Source organism: Podarcis melisellensis, assembly GCF_964234715.1.
Source record: "Podarcis melisellensis genome assembly, chromosome: 6".
In the NCBI taxonomy this organism is placed as follows: Eukaryota; Metazoa; Chordata; class Lepidosauria; order Squamata; family Lacertidae; genus Podarcis; species Podarcis melisellensis.
In genome coordinates, this window is record NC_138538.1 from 87,108,205 (window position 1) to 87,129,103 (window position 20,899).

General features: G+C 44.0%; 1 protein-coding gene across 1 annotated transcript in view; it reads left to right on the top strand.

Annotated features, from left to right (window-relative positions):
- NIBAN1 (niban apoptosis regulator 1) overlaps positions 1-20,899 on the top strand; it is a 93,905-nt gene that overhangs the window by 38,047 nt on the left and 34,959 nt on the right. Inside the window, exons 2-5 of the mRNA XM_081914815.1 lie at positions 5,600-5,730; positions 7,508-7,639; positions 11,363-11,477; positions 12,440-12,607. Of these exons, the coding sequence (XP_081770941.1) occupies positions 5,600-5,730; positions 7,508-7,639; positions 11,363-11,477; positions 12,440-12,607 (546 nt within the window). The remainder of the gene's footprint in view (positions 1-5,599; positions 5,731-7,507; positions 7,640-11,362; positions 11,478-12,439; positions 12,608-20,899) is intronic.

The window sequence follows — 20,899 nt, forward strand, 5'->3', positions numbered from 1 at the left end:
TTTCTCACTGGGAAAGGACTTCATGCCTTGGAACACATTCCCAATGCGCAGAGAGGCATTATTATTGTACATGCTGTCTCCTCCCTTTGGTGTGGCTCATCGGTGTTGGTTGAACGCAACATATAATTCCAGTCCTCAAAATTGAAGGATACATATCAAGGAGGAATTTGGCCCGTGTGCCATCATCCAGTTTTAGCCAGAGCAGGAAGTGACAGAGTGTCCTAACTACAGATGACCAGATGGATAACATGGTATTCCCTGACCCCTGTCCAAGCTTTCAGGCCAGGCTTGCTCATTTGCAAGGGAAACTCTTGATTGCTTCTTCCTTACCCCATCCTTCCACAATCTGACAGGATCACTTTCCTGCAGTACTTTTTGTTGTTGTTTAGTCGTTTAGTCGTCTCCGACTCTTCATGACCTCCTGGACCAGAGCACGCCAGGCACTTCTGTCTTCCACTGCCTCCCGCAGTTTAGTCAGACTCATGCTGGTAGCTTCAAGAACACTGTCCAACCATCTTGTCCTTGAGCACTCAGGGCTGATTTCCTTCAGAATGGATAGGTTTGATCTTCTTTGCAGTCCATGGGACTCTCAAGATTTGATTTGACTGAGTGTGGCTAAAACAGATTTTTTGTTGTTGTTTAGTCGCTTAGTCCAACCATCTCGTCCTCTGTCGTCCCCTTCTCTTTGTGCCTTCAATATTTCCCAACATTAGGGTCTTTTCCAGGGAGTCTTCTCTTCTCATGAGGTGGCCAAAGTATTGGAGCCTCAGCTTCAGGATCTGTCCTTCCAGTGAGCACTCAGGGCTGATTTGCTTAAGAATGGATAGGTTTGATCAGTACTTTACTCATGGTTTAAAGTAGGGTTGTACATTTTTATTGATTTTATCTGTTTTATCTGTTGTAAACTGCTTTGTTCTGCAGAGAGACATGGCCCTTTCTCAAGTTTTTTCTATGACCTGGTTGCTGATGGTGAATGATAGATATTTGGCGATTGAGCAACCTGTCTAATATTTTTATCTAAAGCCCCCTTGAAATGTGTCTCGAAAGACATTCACCTGCAGTGTGGGAGGGAAATTTGTTCACAAAGAAGCATATTTAGTATGGCAGCAGGGATGTTTGTTTAGAATTTCACAGTGTTGGACTCGCGTTGCTTTGAGACCGCCTGCCTGCCTGCAAATCCCTTCTGCCATCGCTTCCTGCACATTTGGGAATAAACGAGATGATTGCAAAGATCATAAATTTCCCAAGTGTTCTCTGCCCCAAAGGAAACCATAGCGGCTGCTCTGGACTTCCCACCGCTCAGGAAAAGACAAACACAAAGCGTGGAAATGAGATTCAGAGTGGCTTGAGGCCTGTTTTACAGAATGGAAGGCGAAAACATTATGCTGCCTAAAATCTCCTTGTCTTAAGTGGACTAACAATGTATTGCCCATTGTGGCAAAGCCAAGCCAATCCTAATGGAGCTTCTTGTTGGAAGGTGGGGGGGAAAGCAACAACAGTACAGTGGTACCTCGGTTTAAGTACTTAATTTGTTCCGGAGGTCCGTACTTAACCTGAAACTGTTCTTAGCCTGAAGCACCACTTTAGCTAATGGGGCCTCCTGCTGCCGCCGCGCTGCCAGAGCACAATTTCTGTTCTCTTTTTTAAAAGCGTTTATTAATTTTCCAATAAGAACATCCAATTAACATATCAAATCCAATCCAATAAAAAACTCCAATTGTCTTCCAAATTGTAATGATTTTTGTTTTCATGCTGAAGCACAGTTCTTAACCTGAAGCACTATTTTTGGGTTAGCGGAGTCTGTAACCTGAAGTGCATGTAACCTGAAGCGTATGTAACCCGAGGTACCACTGTAATAATGAATAATTGCTAATAGTAAAGAGCTCCTTATAAGGCTACTAAAAAGACGGATAAATGAAAATGCATTCATTCAATCATTCTACTTTCCCATGTGCTAAAATTCTGAGGTTACCATAGGAATGGCCTGCGACCAATAACAGATGGGGATATTTTCCTACCGCTGAGCCACAGATAGGGAGAGAGAGACTCGAGATGCAGAAAGCACTGCGAATGTATTTGAGACCTTCAATTATCTCTGCCGTAAAATGCAAGGATGTGGACCCTACCCAAATAACAAGGGGAGAGGGAGCACAATGGAAGTGTTTAAACAATCTGAAACAGCTGCAAGGAAGAAATACTGTAAACAGCGGCCAGATGTAGTAATGTCTCTTTTTTTAAAAAAATCCCAATAAACTATGCAGCTTCATGTTTTCCATATGTAAAAAGGCTGAGAACTCTTTCAGAAGGCTGATGGAAAGGGCTAACAAATGTGTGCAAGCGAGAGAACCTATGGAGGAGTTTGGGTGAGAGGGGCAACTGTATTAACAAACTGAGCACCTTCAAAGTTTTAGAATATAGAATATTGCATGGATATTATTGGTTTGTGCGTGTGGCTTTCAGAAACTGTGGAGAACTTGCTAATAAAATCCCAAAATGTTACCTCTAAAATTTTACCCTCTGATTGCACAGAAATATTTATTAATACGAATGATTACTTGTAAATAGAAATTGTGTGTAGCATTTTATGTGGCAATTTACGGTCCCTGAACAACCCTTCACAATTCTGTAAGGTAGATTTTTGCAGTCTTCTAGATTCCCTGGCGCCCGAGCTTACCGATCGGAAGGTCGGCGGTTCGAATCCCCGCAATGGAGAGAGCTCTCGTTGCTCTGTCCCAGCTCCTGCCAACGTAGCAGTTTGAAAGCACACCAGTGCAAGTAGATCAATAGGTACCGCTCCGGCGGGAAGGTAAACGGCGTTTCTGTGCGCTGCTCTGGTTCGCCAGAAGCGGCTTAGTCATGCTGGTCACATGACCCGGAAAAACTGTTTGCAGACAAACGCCAGCTCCCTCGGCCAGTAAAGCGAGATGAGCACCGCAACCCCAGAGTTGTTCGCGACTGGACCTAACGGTCAGGGGTCCATTCCCTTTCCCTTTTTACTTCCTGTCAGCTCATGGCAAAAGTGAATTATCTGATGTAAGAACTCCTTGATACAAACTCTGGAAGAAACATGCTACTTGCAAATGTGTGTGGTGAAATCTTAATTGTGCTCCCCCCCTCCCCCAAATCAGCCTCTGGATTTTAACGGGAGCAGCAGCAGGGGAGAAAGTGTATTTAACCCTTTGATAGTTTACTCTTTCAGATAATCTGGCAAAGCCACGGCTGTTCCAGATGGCTTTTAATTGTTTCCTTGTCTTTGTTAACTTTTGCGATGTTACCTCCATGAATGGTGTCTGTGTGGGTGGGTGAGACCTTTAGGATTTTTTTGGGTAGTTTTATATTGGATGTGTTTTATGCTCCATATGGTGTTTTATTCTGTTAGCTGTTTTGAATTCACCTTGTGAAAAAAGGCAGGATAGAAGTCAACGAATGACTGGATGAATGCTGTTCTCGACCCGCCATTTCCCCACTCGGATATGCCTCCTGAAATTGGTTTCCCCTGTGACTTAGGCTCCATATGTGCAGCGGTTAAAGGTAAAGGGACCCCTGACCATTAGGTCCAGTCGTGACCGACTCTGGGGTTGTGGTGCTCATCTTGCTTTATTGGCCGAGGGAGCCGGTGTACAGCTTCCGGGTCATGTGGCCAGCGTGACGAACCAGAGCAGCACACGGAAACGCCATTTACCTTCCCGCTGGAGTGGTACCTATTTATCTACTTGCACTTTGTGCTTTCGAACTGCTAGGTTGCAGTTGTTACCCTTGTACAATTTCAGTGAAAACAGGACAACAGTGGGAAAAACCATAGCTCAATGGTAGTAGAGCTTCTGCCTTACGTACAGAACACCCCAGGTTCTCTAGGTAGGGCTGTGTTCTATGTTCTTAAGAATTGTTGAATTTCTTGGGTAACTGATGTGTTTCTTGGAAAGTTAACGTGATTGTTTTATTGGTCGTACCTTGGATCCCAAACGCCTTGCCAGTCGAACGTTTTGGCTCCCAAACACCGCAAACCCGGAAGTGAGTGTTCCAGTTTGCGAACATTCATTGGAACCCAAACATCTGACGTGACTTCCACGGCTCTGATTGGCTGCAGTAGCTCCCTGCAGCCAATCAGAAGCCACGCCTTGGTTGTCGAATATTTTGGAAGTCGAACGGACTTCCGGAACAGATTCCATTCGACTTCCGAGGTACAACTGCATTTTATATTCTCTATGGTTTATTTTGGAGGGACACGGGTGGCGCTGTGGGTTAAACCACAGAGCCTAGGACAGAAGGTCGGCGGTTCAAATCCCTGCGACGAGGTGAGCTCCCGTTGCTCCCTGCTCCTGCCAACCTAGCAGTCCGAAAGCACGTCAAAGTGCAAGTAGATAAATTACCTCCAGCGGGAAGGTAAATGGTGTTTCCGTGCACTGCTCTGGTTTGCCAGAAGTGGCTTAGTCATGCTGGCCACATGACCCGGAAGCTGTACACTGGCTCCCTTGGCCAATAAAGTGAGATGAGTGCCGCAACCCCAGAGTCTGTCACGACTGGACCTAATGGTCAGGGGTCCCTTTACCTTTACCTATGGTTTATTTATTTTTATGAAGAGTGTTATACAAGTAAAATGAATGAATGAATGAATGAATGAATGAATGGAGCAGCAGCTTTGGAGATGGCAACGTTGAAAAACGTATTGCAGGAAAAGAGTTAAGTGCCCCTTTCCCCCTTGTAGCTCATGTGCTCAAAAGTGCAGACCCTCAAGCTTATTTTTCATTTAATAATAATAATAATATAATTAATTCAGAGCTTCATATTACACATTATGTTTGTAACATGCTGTTTGTCCTCTCTTAGCCAGTACCAAAATGCCAGAAGTGGCTTTAGGTCTCATGTACAACACTATTTATGTAGCTAAGCAAAAACGTCATCCCCACACCTCACTGCATGCAGCCCATTAAAATGAGACCCATGTTTGAACCGACCTTTTGGTGAATTTAGATAATCTGGATTCACCACTCTAGAAGAAGAAGGCCCTGAGATGGTGGCCAAGAGACAAATAAAGACTTCTTTGAGAGTTTTAAGGGAAACTTATTGGAACGAGACTCGCAATCTGGACTCAAGTATGTTAAAATGCTGTGCTTCAGGACTTTATATGTTGCCGCAGCCCATCAGAAATGCTGGAACAAGAACAGAGAGGTCTCTTTAGAACAGTGTTTCCCAACCTTGTGCCTCCAGCTGTTTTTGGACTACAATTCCCATCATCCCTTGCCACTGATCTTGCTAGTCAGGGATGATGGGAGTTGTAGTTCAGAAACAGCTGGAGGCACAAGGTTGGGAAACACTGCTTTAGAAGATCCTATCTCACTAAGCTTTTCAGGAAGGACTAGAAACAGTGCTTTGTCAGATATAACAAAAGGCTATTAGTTCAGGTAATGTTTTTGTTGTTTCAAAGGTGTCGGTTAGAAACTTCCCTCGTCTTGCAACATCACCCAGTACATGCCATCATGTAGGTCTTTTGCAGAGTGTGGTATTAAATGCAGTTTTGAGAGCTTCACAGTTGTGAAGCCTGGAAAAAGAGAGCGAGCGCGCTGCTGAATGTATAATAAATTTTAATGTTCCATTTCAGGAAAGACGGAGGCTGTGATCAAGAACTTCAGTCCGCACTATAAACGCCAATATGCAGTGTCCTTCTGCAAGAACATCCAGAATGAGCTGGAACAAAACAGGGACCTGCAGTCCCATTTCTTAAAAACAAAGGTAACTACAAGAAGAGTTTGCTATTTCACTGGCTGTATGCGCCCTACGCATTCTGAAACCCTTTTATTGATCGCAGGTTGTTGGTTGTTTACCCCCTGCTCACATGAGCCACTTCTCCTTGGCACTTCCTGGTTTTGGCAAACCACAATAGCTGTTAATGTCAGGAGCTCGTCCTACACTCAAGTAGGACCCTGGCAGAGACACATGCCTGACTGGCATGTTCTCTCCCTCCTGGTTGACTGTTCGGGAGCTTCAAAAGCTTTCTTCTGCCCGAACATCACAGCGACCGATGCCAACAGACATCAGCACACTTAGGGATCTGCAGAGTTTGTGCAGCTTGCGTAACAGACCTCAGCAACTCAGCATTTTGGCTAATCTACTTTATTTTCATATAAACACACATGGAGTACTGCAACATGGCGCTCTCTCTCTCTAGCATCAGACAGCAAAGAGAGAAAGAACAAAGGCCAATAGTCCCACTTGACGGAACGCAGTAACACAAACATCCTGCCTCCGTCACTTCCCACTTTGTGGAGTCAAAACATACACCGTCATGTGATAGACAAAAATCCCATAACTGCAATCATGGAGCAGGAATTCTAACAAGTTGCAAGTCCTCACCCAAAATGAAGTTTGTTTGTTTATTTATTTAGCAAAACTTTCCTACCCTCTTTTCTTCCCATTTTATCTTTCCCAAGTATCCCATGAAAACCACAAAAAGGGCAGTGGTCCTGTTCCCTGTATTCAGTGCCACACAACACATTTTTCAGTGCCACAACACACTTTTAGCTACAAGGTCTCTTTATCAGGGGTAGCGAGTGGTGAGGGGGAGGCAGGCAGGCTGCAGTGTAAAATTATGTAATTCAGTCCGTCTCCTTCCTTCCTATTCCCATTTATCAGCTTTATATAGAGGGCAAAGAACACCATCACCCTTGCTAAAAGACCTCCTGGAGATGTTTTTAAATTGGAAACTCAGGCTTTAATTTGAAACTGGACTGAGAGAGGCTGAGGCCGCAGATTGGGGGCTGATAATGAGATATGGTGTCTCTGAGCAAGTACAGAGTGCGTTTAAGTTTGTTTGTTTTATTAGATGTTTAATAGTACATTTTCACTATTTGAGGCAACTTGGAACAAATCCTTTGTTATTTACTAACCTTGGATCCTAGAGCAATAGGCAAGTAGGATCCTAGAATGCAACAACTGATTGGCTTGCAGGAGAAGACCAATCAGGCTCCAGGAAGAAGTTAATCAGCCTATTAGGCTGGTAGGATCGTAGAAAGCAACAACTGATTGGCCTGTAGGAAAAGACCAATCAGGCTCCAGGAAGGAAGCAGAATCGGCCAATCAGATGGGACTCATTGTGGAAATAATGTATATAAAAGCCTGAGGCTTGGGGGCATAATTCAATCACTGTTTTACAAGCTGCAATAAAGAGCATGAAATATACTCAGAGTATATTTCATCCTTAAAGCTAATTTAAAAAAAACAACTAAACTAAAGCAACAGCTTAAAACAGAACTATAGATGGGCTTGTACACCAAAGACATGCAGAGTTCAAGCAAACATTTCGCTAGCCAGTGTAACTTCGAACTGTGCTGTCAACGCCAGCTCCCAAACACCAGAAGCTATAGGCCAGAAGCTTTCAGTTTCTATTCTAACATATTCTAGTTAGGTTTTGGACACGCCCCCCCAATGAAAAAACACACCCCTTTCTTTTTACAAACGAAGAAGCAGAAAGAAGCCATTTCTATTTCTCAGTAACTTGTCTTTTCTATAGCCCCCTGCAGACTCCAGCATGGTCTTTTATGAAGGAGAAGTGTCACATTTTGCTGAAGACGTGAAGAAATGGAAAGACAGATATATAGTGGTTAACAGCAAATACGCCGTGGAGAGCTTTGAAAACAAAGAGGTAAATTGTCAGTTTACCGGGTGCTGAAGCTTGATGTTATGGTGCATTGATTCATCATGTTCAGTTTTGAGATCCTCGGTGCTGCTTCACTGACTAGTAGATAGTGACAACAGAATAAATGCAACAGAATAAATGCAAAATTCCTACTTAAGGGATCACATCTGAATATTGACCTCCCAGGTATTCTTTACTTTATGGCACCGTGAAATTCAGTCTCTCCCCTGCTCCCCACTTCCCTGCATTTTTCCTTTGCTTGTTTCCATTGTAATTTATTTATTTCGTATAATTTATACACTGCTTGGTGGTGGTTGTTGTTGTTTTAAAAAAGAACAACCTCAAAACGGTTTACAAAAGATAAAACAGGAAAATCAAGAAAGATTTACAACCCTGCTTTAAAACACACCAAAGTTAAAATACGAAAGCAGATTGCCTCGACTTTCTAAGCACCTGGGTAAGCTTGTCTAAGCAGGAATGTTTTTATCTGGCGCCAAAAAGAGCGTCTCCACCCCCATTGTTCTACCCGGACACGGAGGTCCAGCACCGAGGGCCTTCTGGCAGTTCCCTCACTGCGAGAAGCTAAGTTACAGGGAACCAGGCAGAGGGCCTTCTCGGTAGTGGCACCTGCCCTTTGGCACGCCCTCCCATCAGATGTCAAAGAGAACAACAACTACCAGACTTTTAGAAGACATCTGAAGGCAGCCCTGTTTAGGGAAGCTTTTAATGTTTGATGTATTACAGTATTTTAATATTTTTTTGGAAGCCGCCCAGAGGGGCTGGGGAAGCCCAGCCAGATGGATGGGGTATAAATAAATTATTATTATTATTATTATTATTATTATTATTATTATTATTATTATTAATTTATTTATTACGGTGTAGGCTCTTGCTTGATCTCAATAAGCAGGGAGTTCCAAAGTGCCACACGAAACGATCGAGTTCTTACAAATGTGGAAACAGGTAGCAGTGTCAGTTCTGCCTATCAAAGCAGTCAAGTGGGCGCATGTGTCAGGAGCTCAGCCTACACTCGAGTAGGACCCTGGCAGAGACACAGGCACAAATGACATGTTCTCTCCCTCCTGGTCGATCGTTCGGGAGCTTCAAAAGCTTCCTTCTGCCTGAACATCACAGCGACCGATGCCAACAGACATCAGTACATTTAGGGATCCGCAGAGTTTGCGCAGCTTGCGTAACAGCCCTCAGCAACTCAGCATTTTGGCTAATCTACTTTATTGACATATAGACACACACAGAGAACTGCAACATGGCTCCCTCTCTCTCTCTAGCATCAGAAAGCAAAGAGAAAGAACAAAGGACGATAGTCCCACTTCATGGAACACAGTAACACAAACATCCTGTCTCCGTCACTTCCCACTCTGTGGAGTCAAAACATACACCGTCATGTGATAGACAGCAATCCCATGACTGCAATCACGGAGCAGCAATTCTAACAATATATAGGTTAGGTGATCTTGCAGGTATGCTGGTCCCAAGTTGTTAAGGGCTTTCGATGCTACAAGTAACACCTTGATTTGGCCCTGCAGGCAAGGCCTCACTCCTGTCAGCAGTTGTGCTGATGTATTCTACACTAACTGCACTCAGAGGGAAGCCCCACATAGAGTGCATTGCCACAATACAGTCTTGAAGTAACTAGCGTGAACTACTGCGGCTAGGCTTTCCCTGTCCAGTAATGGCCGTAGCTCTCAAACCAGTCGCAGTTGGTAAAAGGCGCTTCCAGCCACTGAGGCTACTTAAGCTTTCAGTGACAGAGCAGGATTCAGAAGCACCCCCAAACTGCGAACCTGCTCCTTCAGGGAGAGTGCAACAGCTGTCCATGGAGGCACGGGTCATTCTGCGTCCAGGGCAGCTGTCTACCAGCTCCATCTGGTACACTGGCTGAGACCCTACCTGCCCACAGACTGTCTCGCCAGAGTGGTGCATGCTCTGGTTATCTCCCACTTGGACTACTGCAATGCGCGCTACGTGGGGCTGCCTTTAAAGGTGACCCGGAAACTCCCAACTAATCCAGAATGCAGCAGCTAGACTGGTGACTGGGAGCGGCCACTGAGACCATATAACACCGGTCCTGAAAGACCTACATTGGCTCCCAGTACATTTCCGAGCACAATTCAAAGTGTTGCTGCTGACCTTTAAAGCCCTAAATGGCCTTGGCCCAGTATACCTGAAGGAGCGTCTCCACCCTCATTATTCAGCCCGGACACTGAGGTCCAGCTCCGAGGGGCTTCTGGCGGTTCCCTCACTGTGAGAAGCCAAGTTACAGGCAACCAGCAGAGGGCCTTCTCGGTAGTGGCACCCGCCCTGTGGAACACCCTCCCATCCGATGTCAAGGAAATAAACAACTCTCTGACTTTTAGAAGACATCTGAAGGCAGCCCTGTTTAGGGAAGTTTTAAATGTTTGATGTTTTATCATGTTTTTAATATTCTGTTGGGAGCCGCCCAGAGTGGCTGGGGAAACCCAGCCAGATGGGCAGGGTATAAATAATAAATTATTATTATATTATTATTATAACCTCATCAAGGATAAGCAACTGTGACCAGTTTCTCAAACCTGGGAACTGCTCAGCCACAGTACCTCCATCTTACCAGGATTCAAGCTTAGTTCGTTTTTCCTCGTCCATTTCACCACTGTGTCCAGCAAGGCCTCTTCTTATTCATATGTTATGGAGAAATGGAGCTAAGTGTCATCAGCATACTGATGGCACCTCGCCTCAAAACTCCTAATGACCACTCCAGATGGCTTCATGTATATATTAAATAGCCCAGGGGCTGAAAGGCACTCTCTCAATTCTACTCTCTGACCTTAGTCCTGAAGGTAGGAACAGAACCATGAATATGCCATGCCACATAATTCATGGAGCAAATTTTTACTCCATGAAAAAAGTAACACTGCCCGTGGTCAGGGGAGCATGTTGGCTGTGCTCAAAAATTACTGTATTTTTCGCTCTATAAGACGCACCAGGCCACAAGACGCACCTAGTTTTTGGAGGAGGAAAACAAGGAAAAAAATATTCTGAATCTCAGAAGCCAGAACAGCAAGAGGGATCGCTACGCAGTGAAAGCAGCAATCCCTCTTGCTGTTCTGGCTTCTGGGATAGCTGCGCAGCCTGCATTCACTCCATAAGATGCACACACATTTCCCCTTACTTTTTAGGAGGGGAAAAAGTGAGTCTTATAGAGCAAAAAATACGGTATATTAAATTCTCGCATCAGGCAGTCTGAGTACTGTGCCACGGAAAACTGAAATCCCTGAGCTGCACAGATTATACATATGGAAAATGTTTGCATAATTAATTTGATATTGTTTTTATTTATTCTGTGTAAGTGCTGAGTTGTTGCAAGCTGTGCTGGGAGCTTGTTGAAATCAAAGGGGAGCTGCAAGTCAAATAAATTAAATGCAGGTTTTTAATTTTGCTAAGCAGGTCAAGGAAATATACGGGTTCCTTCAAGTCTTACTCGGCCACTACTCTCACTTCTGAGCTTTTCAGGAGGCACAGCCCACAGGGACTAGAAACTTGTTTTCTCTTTCCTTTTTTTAATAAAGCAGACACCCCCAGAAAAGATGGAAACCCCCAGCTGTGGTTTCTGTGCACCCCTTAGAAAGCCACAATCCTTCTCTCATATCTGTACATCCATTTTAACATAAGTAACTTGAAGAAATATCAAAAGCTTGTTTTCTTAACCTTATTTCTCTTCCTCGAACCCAGGCGTTCCAGAAGGGCGTTAGTCCTAAAAGCTGCATTTTACCTGTTGGAGGCAAAGTACTGACGACAGAAGAGGAGTATAACTTGTTATCTGATAAACATTTTCCAGACCCGAGTGGTAAGGCGTGTCAAGTGAAAGTAGAATGGCCAGTTTCCATCCCAACTGCCCTGTTTGATTATTGGCAAGACTTAGAAAGGGAGGACTGCTATATGAGACAGCAATCTTTTGTAGGTGCCTTCACATCAATAGAGTTTGTTCCAGGGTGGATTTGATTTAAGTCACTAGTCAGTAAGACTTAATTTAAATCTTTCTTTTTTAAAAAAAAGAAAGAAAAGACTCTTGCTGGTATAATCTTAATATTTACAACCAGATGAAGGTTTCATTTTTGGAATAATAAATTTTCAGAGTAGTTTTTTTACAGTTATATCAAAAATTACGGATTTGGTTATACTATTAGAAATACATAGACCGATAATTGTGACATTATTGTGAGGTTTAATAAGTTAACTGTTTATATTTGGACAACTTTTCTGCTGTACTTTATTGGAAGGAGAAAAACAATCATTTCCTTAATAACAATTTAAACAATTTATGTAACTAAAACAATAACATTATAGGCTATGTATCCATGTTTGTTAACTGATGTGGTTAAACAATTAAAAAAAAGACTTAGACTGAGTTTTAGCACACATGAAAAATTGAAAACAAATCCTTATTTCCTGATGAATAGCCTTTGGACTATGCTATAGCTTAAATAGAAAATTATCTATAGAAATATTTTTCCTCCAAAAGCATTTTATTTTAAAAATCCAATTTAAATTTAAAAAATCCTATTACAAAAAAATCCAATTTAATTTTTAAAAAATCCATTTTATTTATTTATTTTAACTCCTTGATTTTTATCCACCCTGGTTTGCTCTGATTCAGCAGTAGACAGCAGATTTTCCTGGGGAAGGTAGTGGGACACACAACTCTCAGACCCAGGGCTGGATTTAGGTTTGCTGAGGCCCTAAGCTACTGAAGGTAACCAAGGTAACACTGTACTAGTTTTTTTAAATGCCTTTTTTTCTCTCTTAAAGGTTCCAATGAAAAGGAAAATGTGCAGGCTTTTGTTGGCCTTCCAAAGGAATTTCCGGTCTATCTGTGGCAACCATTCCTCCGACACAGTTGCTTCTGCTTTTCGGATCGGGAGTCGCAGAAGAAATTCAGCACCGTATTGAACGACTGCATCAGACACTTAAACCACGGTAGGTGCAAAAAGCTACCTTCAACATCCTTGCTATTGTGTCTACATATCTGATTGTCACCAGCTAGCAGGCCAATATTCTTTTGCAAAATTACTACGTCACTCCCTTGTATGGAGCCGGAGGGAACTACAAATTATGGGTGATGTGGAAATGCCATGCAGTGGTGTAGCGTGGGGGTCAGGGGGGGCCGGCTACACCGGGCGCAACATCTGGGGGGGCGCTCGCACTCACAGCTCTCTGCCCCTACCGGGTTAGGGGGCGCAAATTACTTGCCTTGCCCCGGGTGCTGACAACCCACGCTACGCCACTGATGCCATGTTAGGCCTTTCTCTGCTCTTTCCAGCCACAGCCATGGGGTGGGGTGGGTAGAGAAAGTACCGTATTTTTTGCTCTATAAGACGCACCAGACCATAAGATGCACCTAGTTTTGGGAGGAGGAAAGCAAGAAAAAAAATATTCTGAATCTCAGAAGCCAGAACAACAAGAGGCATCGCTGCACAGCGAAAGCAGCGATGCCTCTTGCTGTTCTGGCTTCTGGGATAGCTGTGCAGCCTGCATTCGCTCCATAAGACGCACACACATTTCCCCTTACCTTTTAGGAGGGAAATAGTGAGTCTTATAGTGAGTCTTATAGAGCCAAAAATACCATAAATGCAATGACATCATGAAATTAAGGAAGTGATATTATTACATGTTGTAGGGGAGAATTCAGCCGACTATTTTGTCAAGCTTGGGGAAGGAAGGTGGACGTTGGATTTACAATCCCATTATTCGTTGTTTGACTTTGTGCTTTTGAGTAGCTGTGCAAATGGGGGGTACTGCTGAGGCTGTGGTCAGAAGGCATCTGTTACACGTTGAAGCTGAGCAGGCCTAGGCCTGGTCAGTTCTTCAGTGACAGACTGACTGCCCACAAACCCTACGTCTGCCATCTTGAGTTTCATGGTGACAGAAAAGTACTGTGGTTGTGTCTGGGTTTGGCTGTGAGACTTTGCCAGGCTCCTTACCCAAAACACTTATCAGGGGTCAGCAATTTTTTTCAGCAGGTGGCCGGTCCACTGTCCCTCAGACCTTGTGGGGGGCCGGACTGTATTTTGAAAAGAAGAAGAAGAAGAAGAAGAAGAAGAAGAAGAAGAAGAAGAAGAAGAATGAATTCCTATGCCCCACAAATAACCCAGAGATGCATTTTAAATACAGTGGTACCTCAGGTTAAGAACTTAATTCGTTCTGGAGGTCCATTCTTAACCTGAAACTGTCCTTAACCTGAGGTACCACTTTAGCTAATGGGGCCTCCCACTGCCGCTGCGCAATTTCTTTTCTCATCCTGAAGCAAAGTTCTTAACCCGAGGTGCTATTTCTGGGTTAGCAGAGTCTGTAACCTGAAGCGTCTGTAACCTGAGGTACCACTGTAGAAGGACACATTCTACTCATGTAAAAACACACTGATCCCCAGACCATCCGCGGGCCGGATTTAGAAGGCGATTGGGCCGGATACGGCCCCTGGGCCTTAGTTTGCCTACCCATGACTTAGATGGTGAGGAATGACTTCGTACAGAGTTTCTTTAGAAGAAGTGCTCTGTGCTTACTGAGTTTAATCTGGATTAAAAATTGTTCCAAGCAGAGGGTCAGCCGTGTTAGTCTCTTCAAGAAGACAATAGCAACTTAGAATCTTGCGGCACTTTTAAATTTTGGGCATTTGTCTGTCTTTGAGAGACAATGGAGTGCGCCTCCAAGGGTGAAGTCAAAATGCTGTGTTAACAGCACCAAAGGGTACAAGCCATTTAAATACTAACAAAATTATTGTGCCAAGTGCTTTCGTAGATTACAGACCACTTCATAAGATGCATGAAATGTTACCTTGACTTGCGCACACATATATACATGGTGGAGGAGGAGGAATGGCAGAGAGCGAGGCCAGAAAGAAAGGGAATGCAGGAAAATACAAGCTCTTGAATGTAGAGAATAACTAAGGCAGGCACCTCAGGCTTGGTTTGCCTGGATGGGCGATTAGCTCCTGATTAAATGAATTTCGCAGCTTTCTTATCACAGCTAATGCTTTTCCTTTCCTTTTTTTTAACTGGCTAAACAACCAATCAAAATATGACGAAAGCACTTGAGTTTCACTTTGGAGGTACAAATGTCACATCCAGAATTCCAGCATTTGAATTCCGGGTGCAAAACTGGGGTGTGTCTTTCCCCCACGCAATTTTTGAATGTTTTTCAAAATGCCATCTTAATTATAGGTGAGTGTTAGAGGAAAGGGCGATGCCCAGCCAGTTTTAAGACTGGAAGTGGTCTCTGCTGGTGCAACATTTTCCTAGCAACCACAAGGTCCACAAGGAATCATTTCCTATACCTTTCTGATCTTTCATGAGCAAGGGACCCCAATTCTTTTAAATTACAGATCTGTAATTGGGCCATGTGACCCGGAAGTGTCTCCGGACAGCGCTGGCCCCTGGCCTCTTAAGTGAGATGGGCGCACAACCCTAGAGTCTGTCAAGACTGGCCCGTACGGGCAGGGGTACCTTTACCTTTACCTTTTAATTGGGCAGACGCGGGTGGCGCTGTGGGTTAAACCACAGAGCCTAGGACTTGCTGATTGGAAGGTCGGTGGTTCGAATCCCCGTGACGGGGTGAGCTCCCGTTGCTCGGTCCCTGCTCCTGCCCACCTAGCAGTTCAAAAGCACGTCAAAGTGCAAGTAGATAAATAGGTACCGCTCTGGCGGGAAGGTAAACGGCGTTTCTGTGCGCTGCTCTGGTTCGCCAGAAGCGGCTTGGTCATGCTGGCCACATGACCTGGAAGCTGTACGCCGGCTCCCTCGGCCAATAAAGCGAGATGAGCGCCGCAACCCCAGAGTCGGCCACAACTGGACCTAATGGTCAGGGGTCCCTTTACCTTTACCTTACTTGGGCAGACAATGTACTCAGCACTGAGGCAAGATCTATATGTGGTGAAGCATCTATATATGGTGAAGCTTCTGCTTTTGGGAGGAACACACATTTTTGGCATGGCACAGAGTCCTGAATCTCTATAAGCCTCCCATGAATGTGCCCTGTAAAACAGCCAGCTGAAGTCAATTTCCTCTGATGCATACTTAAAGGGAAAGCATTTATTTTGCATGGTTTGTAATCCCCATTATTCATCTTTTGAAACTTTGGTCATACAGTGATCTGGGTGAAATATAATCTCTTTTGTTCTGTACTGGGCCAGTAATAGAGCAGATCAACTTTTCCTGGCATGCTGCAAATCTTCTCTGACTCAGAACCTGCACAGTGGGTTTAGCTTGGTCGATATCTTTCTGCAGAAATGTTAGCTGAATTTCAGCCCATTGCTCAGTGATGTGCTAGCAAAGTGTGGAGTAAATGACCTAATAAGTATTTTCCATCTTTAACATTCTGGATTTATTTCCTGCTCTCTTCGTGCTTGCGCCTTCATTTTTTATTTATTTCTGTCACATGAAATTACCACGCTGTGGAAGGATCTTTCACATATTAAATATCTGGATGTTTGACGGGAAACTTACGAGAGCAGAGTTGCTTTAGGGGAGGGGTGGAGTTGTTGCACGAACCGAGATTTCGGTGTGGCTGACTTCATTCTGCTCATTTTAGGGGAAGGAATGACAGACACTGCAACACACGTTAAACGAAAGGCCGGTAGAGAAATTTTGGCAACAATAAAGCAGCACCCTTATTGATTTCACCAGCATCTGCCTTGCCCTTCCCTTTCACTGGGTGGCTACCCCAGCGAAATAACTAACAACATTGAAATCCTAAACAGTAGTTAGTTAAAAGCGAAAACCCACAACATCAGGAAATCTAGTCAGAACTACACGGTTGAAAAAAAAAAGGCTACTGCCATTATGCACTCTGTTCCTGACCTTGTTATTTCGCGTCTGTTTGTTAATTCCAAGCATGTTAGATTTGTGATTGTGACCTTGTTTTTCAGTATTAAAGGCAAGGCAGAATTTATTAAGCCTGTAGGAAGTGTAAAGCAGAAATGGAAGGACTATAGATTTCTCTTGGTGAGTGAATCATATTTTGGGGTAATAAATTCCCTATTCACACAGACCCCCGCCCCCCATATATGCTGTGTGTACATGGGGGGGGGTGCACCCCTCCTAAAGCCTGCCTCTCCTTGGTGTGTTGGGCTTACTGTGGGAAAGGGCTTGTGCACACAGCCACAATCTTTTAAAAAAAAATAAAAATCGTATCCTGGAACACTAGGGGGGAAGTGATGGAATAGTGTGAGCACACCCTGCCTGGACTCAGTGGAATTGCACATTGCCATTGCGTGTTTAAACCTTTAAACCTCCCCCTTAAATAAATTCAGACAAGGCTCAAATTTTGGTTTGGTTTTTGGCAGAATTTAGGTCACAACTTTATTGATTACAGCAAGTGACTGGTTGCATAGGCTCTGGTTCGACTAGCTCCCTGCCATGCAGGTAGCACTGACTCAGGGTTCCAGCACAGGTCAGCCTAGGGTGAACACCTGGATAAGCAGAAAGCTGGGAACAGACTATCTCTGCCACCCAAATGTCCCCCTGAACTCAGGCACGGGTGCAACCCCCTCACAGGAGTTGACCAAACCATCGAGTCCCTGGATTCCTTTAACGGAATACCCTTCCCATAGGGATGGCGAGAGTGTTCCCCCATCCCTATCACCTGAACCAGAGCCTATCCGAAACCTTACAAGTTGAGACGATTTGCTACACCCAAATGGCAACAGCCAATCAGCCAAGTGGGGAAAATCCCTGCCGTGCCCCTGTCCCAATGACAGACGACACACGGCGGCATAGCAAGGTCAAGCGCGTAAGCCCTAAAAGTAGGGAGAGGTGGGCGGGTGTTCAGAATGCACACACTGAAAGAGGAAGCTCTGGGTCACATGCATAGGTATATATAGGTCCCTTGATCCCTTTAGCCTTCGTCCCATTGGCCTGATTGAACCCTACATCAAGGGACCTACCAATTGGGTATTGTGGCTATCCAAATGTACCCACCCAGAACACATGGTTAGGTTGCCAGGTCTCAGCGCAACACGTGCCCTCTTTAAGGGAGGGCCCAATTTGTGTGCAGACAGCGGTTTGTGCAAGTGCTATTGTAGTGTGGCTATAATTGGTAAGCGTGGCTATAATTGTCTGACTACATCCATCTTTATGGAATCTGGCATTTTGCATAGAATTTAGGCTCCTACCAATTAATTAATTTTTTAACTTCTATATCATTTAACTCTCTCCCCCCCCCCCCCGATTTTATTTGTATGCCGCCTTTCCAAGGTTAAAACCATGTTCTAGGCGGCTTACGATATATATTTTTTAATGACATAACTACAAATGTGACAAAAGTAGCCCTAAACAATAAACAAAACAGCAGGAAGTTTGCAACCAAATTGAACAATTTATACAGAAAGCATAAGATACAAAATAAGGATACAAGAAGTTAACATCAACGACAGAATTTTTGCAAAAATACACAGTTACGTATAAAATGTTACATCAATACAAAGTTAGTAATATATATAAATTGATATCAGTTCATTTTCCTTCTGACACACCCTCCCTCTCAGCCTCTGGGTTCTCGCTTAGAGTCCAAACCAATGGTAAGAATAGAGGCATGAAAATTAATGAACCTAAGTTAGTCATTAATTTCCAAGTGTTCACTCTGAGTCGAATTAACGTTGGAAACAACCCGTAGTTTTCACATTTGATAAAGGTTCTAACCTTCATGATTGCGGAGTTGCATTTGAAAACAAGTATTTAAGTTTATAGATGTTTCCAGTTAGGCTCACAGAACTGTAGAACCAACTCTGGAAGTTTAGAACTGTCGTGCCCTTTATCGTTCTCCTTTATGGTGGCTGCTCATATTGCGCATGCTGATAATTCTGCTATCAGCCCTCGATGTTAATCCACTTGTCACCACACTGCTGCTTGTCTCCGCTCTCCTCTTAGTTCTGCAAAAAAAGCCACTCACTATTTAATTTTTATGTTTGGCAAATATGTGTTCCTTTAGCGCTGACTTCCTGCTTGCCTGCTGAATTCAGATCGCTCAGGGCTGAAGCAGTCCTGGCTGTGTCCTGCATACCTACACAGTGTTCATTTGCTTTTTTCATTCTTTGTTTTCGTACAAAACAGTTAGCGCTTGCATAGAGTTTTGAAGATAACTCTAATAGATTTCTGCATATATACAGTATATACATATTTTAAAAACCACTCTGTTCTCTTTTAGAAAAGTTGTTACCAGGGATATTTTTTCCCCTTAAGATATTTCACTCGTCCTATCAAACCACATTTTCAGCTACTCTGGGATTCCTCAGATGTTTTGCTGGAAGAGGAAACCGAACACTCACTCCACATTTTGCTTTAGGCAAAATTTCTGTGGCAGCCCAGGTTGTTGCCGTCCTTGAGCCTTTGTGATAGAGCAAGGTAGAAAGAATAAACGAAGAGGTGCCTTAATATTCAGCCCCTACCCCATGCTCTCCATGCTTTTGGAAGCTGTAGTTTTGCAACTAAGCAATGCTTTTTGCAAATCATTAGAATCCTGCAAGATGAGGACTGCTGAATCCTATAGGTATCCAAGCTTTGTACATGAAGCTTGCAAGTTTTCTGTTGCTATAAAAACAGCGCATGATTGCAGGCCCGCATCCTGTTTGGAAGTGACCTCATCTAGTTTCTGTTGGTGGTTAGCAGCTCTTGTACCGCATGATCCGGCTAAGGATCCTCACAGTCCTGTTTCTTTGTGTACCAGGCAATTCAGCTCTCATTACAATGGATGGCACAGAGTGAAGCCTTGAGGTTTTTTTGTTTTTTTAATTCCTGCTCTGTGAATATCAGCTCTTACTTATTCTTCTGGGTTTGCAGACTACAGTCAAATGCTGAATCATAAAGCTATGATTGCATGAAATTGAAAATCCAGTTCATACAGGATTTTCTTCATTTCCACCCCCACCAAGAAGTAGGAACAGTTTACCACTTCTACCCAACGATTCCTACAATGTGATTGTATCCACAACTACTATCGCCTAAAAATTAAAACAGCTCTCAGGGTTTTAAACGTTTAAAAACAAAATTGTAACCTTGCAGCAGTAAGCTTGAAAACCAGTGCAAAATATTATGCAATATAAGACACGGTTCTAATCCTTTCTGTTTAGACAAAGCACTCACACTAGCCATGTGCCTTCCTTGCCATAACCACTGAGCCTCTTGGGCTTGCCGATCAGAAGGTTGGCAGTTCAAATCCCCGTGACGGGCTGAGCTCCCGTTGTTCTGTCCCAGCTCCTGCCAACCTAGCAGTTTGTAAGCACACCAGTGCAAGTAGATAAATAGCTACCGCTGCGGCGGGAAGGTAAACGGTGTTTCCGTGCGCTCTGGCACTCTTTGCGGTGACCCGTTGCACCAGAAGCGTTTTAGTCATGCTGGCCACATGACCCGGAAAGCTGTCTGCAGACAAACGCCATCTCCCTCGGCCTGAAAGCGAGATGAGTGCCGCAACCTCATTGTCACTTTTGACTGGACTTAACTGTCCAGGGGTCCTTTACATTTACCTTTTCCCTGTGGCAGCAACTACTGGATCAAAGTGGACTATTAGAGGCATAGCTGTCAATGTTTCCCCCTTTTTAAGGGAAATTCCCTTATTCCGAATAGGATTCCTCACAAGAAAAGGGAAAAGTTGACAGCTATGATTAGAGGTAATAATAATAATAATAATAATAATAATAATAATACCACGCCCATCTGGTACACAGAAGGTACACAGAAGACTTATTGAATCACAGTGCTGGGTGGAATTCAACATACTGCTGAGAAAATGAAGAAGAAGAAGAAGAATTTGGATTTGATATCCCGAAGGATATCACTACCCTAAGGAGTCTCAAAGCGGCTAACATTCTCCTTTCCCTTCCTCCCCCACAACAAACACTCTGTGAGGTGAGTGGGGCTGAGAGACTTCAGAGAAGTGTGACTGGCCCAAGGTCACCCAGCAGCTGCATGTGGAGGAGCGGGGAAGCAAACCCGGTTCCCCAGATTACGAGTCTACCGCTCTTAACCACTACACCACACTGGCTCTCTCCATCAACACAACCATTTCTTCCATCAACACAACCATTTCTGCTTGCCTGACAGGATGATCTCTCTTCTACCCCCGCCAAATGTTCTGTGGGTTCTCTCGATCCTCCACAACAGATTTGTGGGAGGTACAGGGGGAGAAGAGGGGGGAAAGCCCTGTTACACTAGAGGAGTTATTTTGCTAGCTTCCCCTACTGCACTGGGGTAGTTGAATCTGGCCCTTTATCCCCAATGTTGG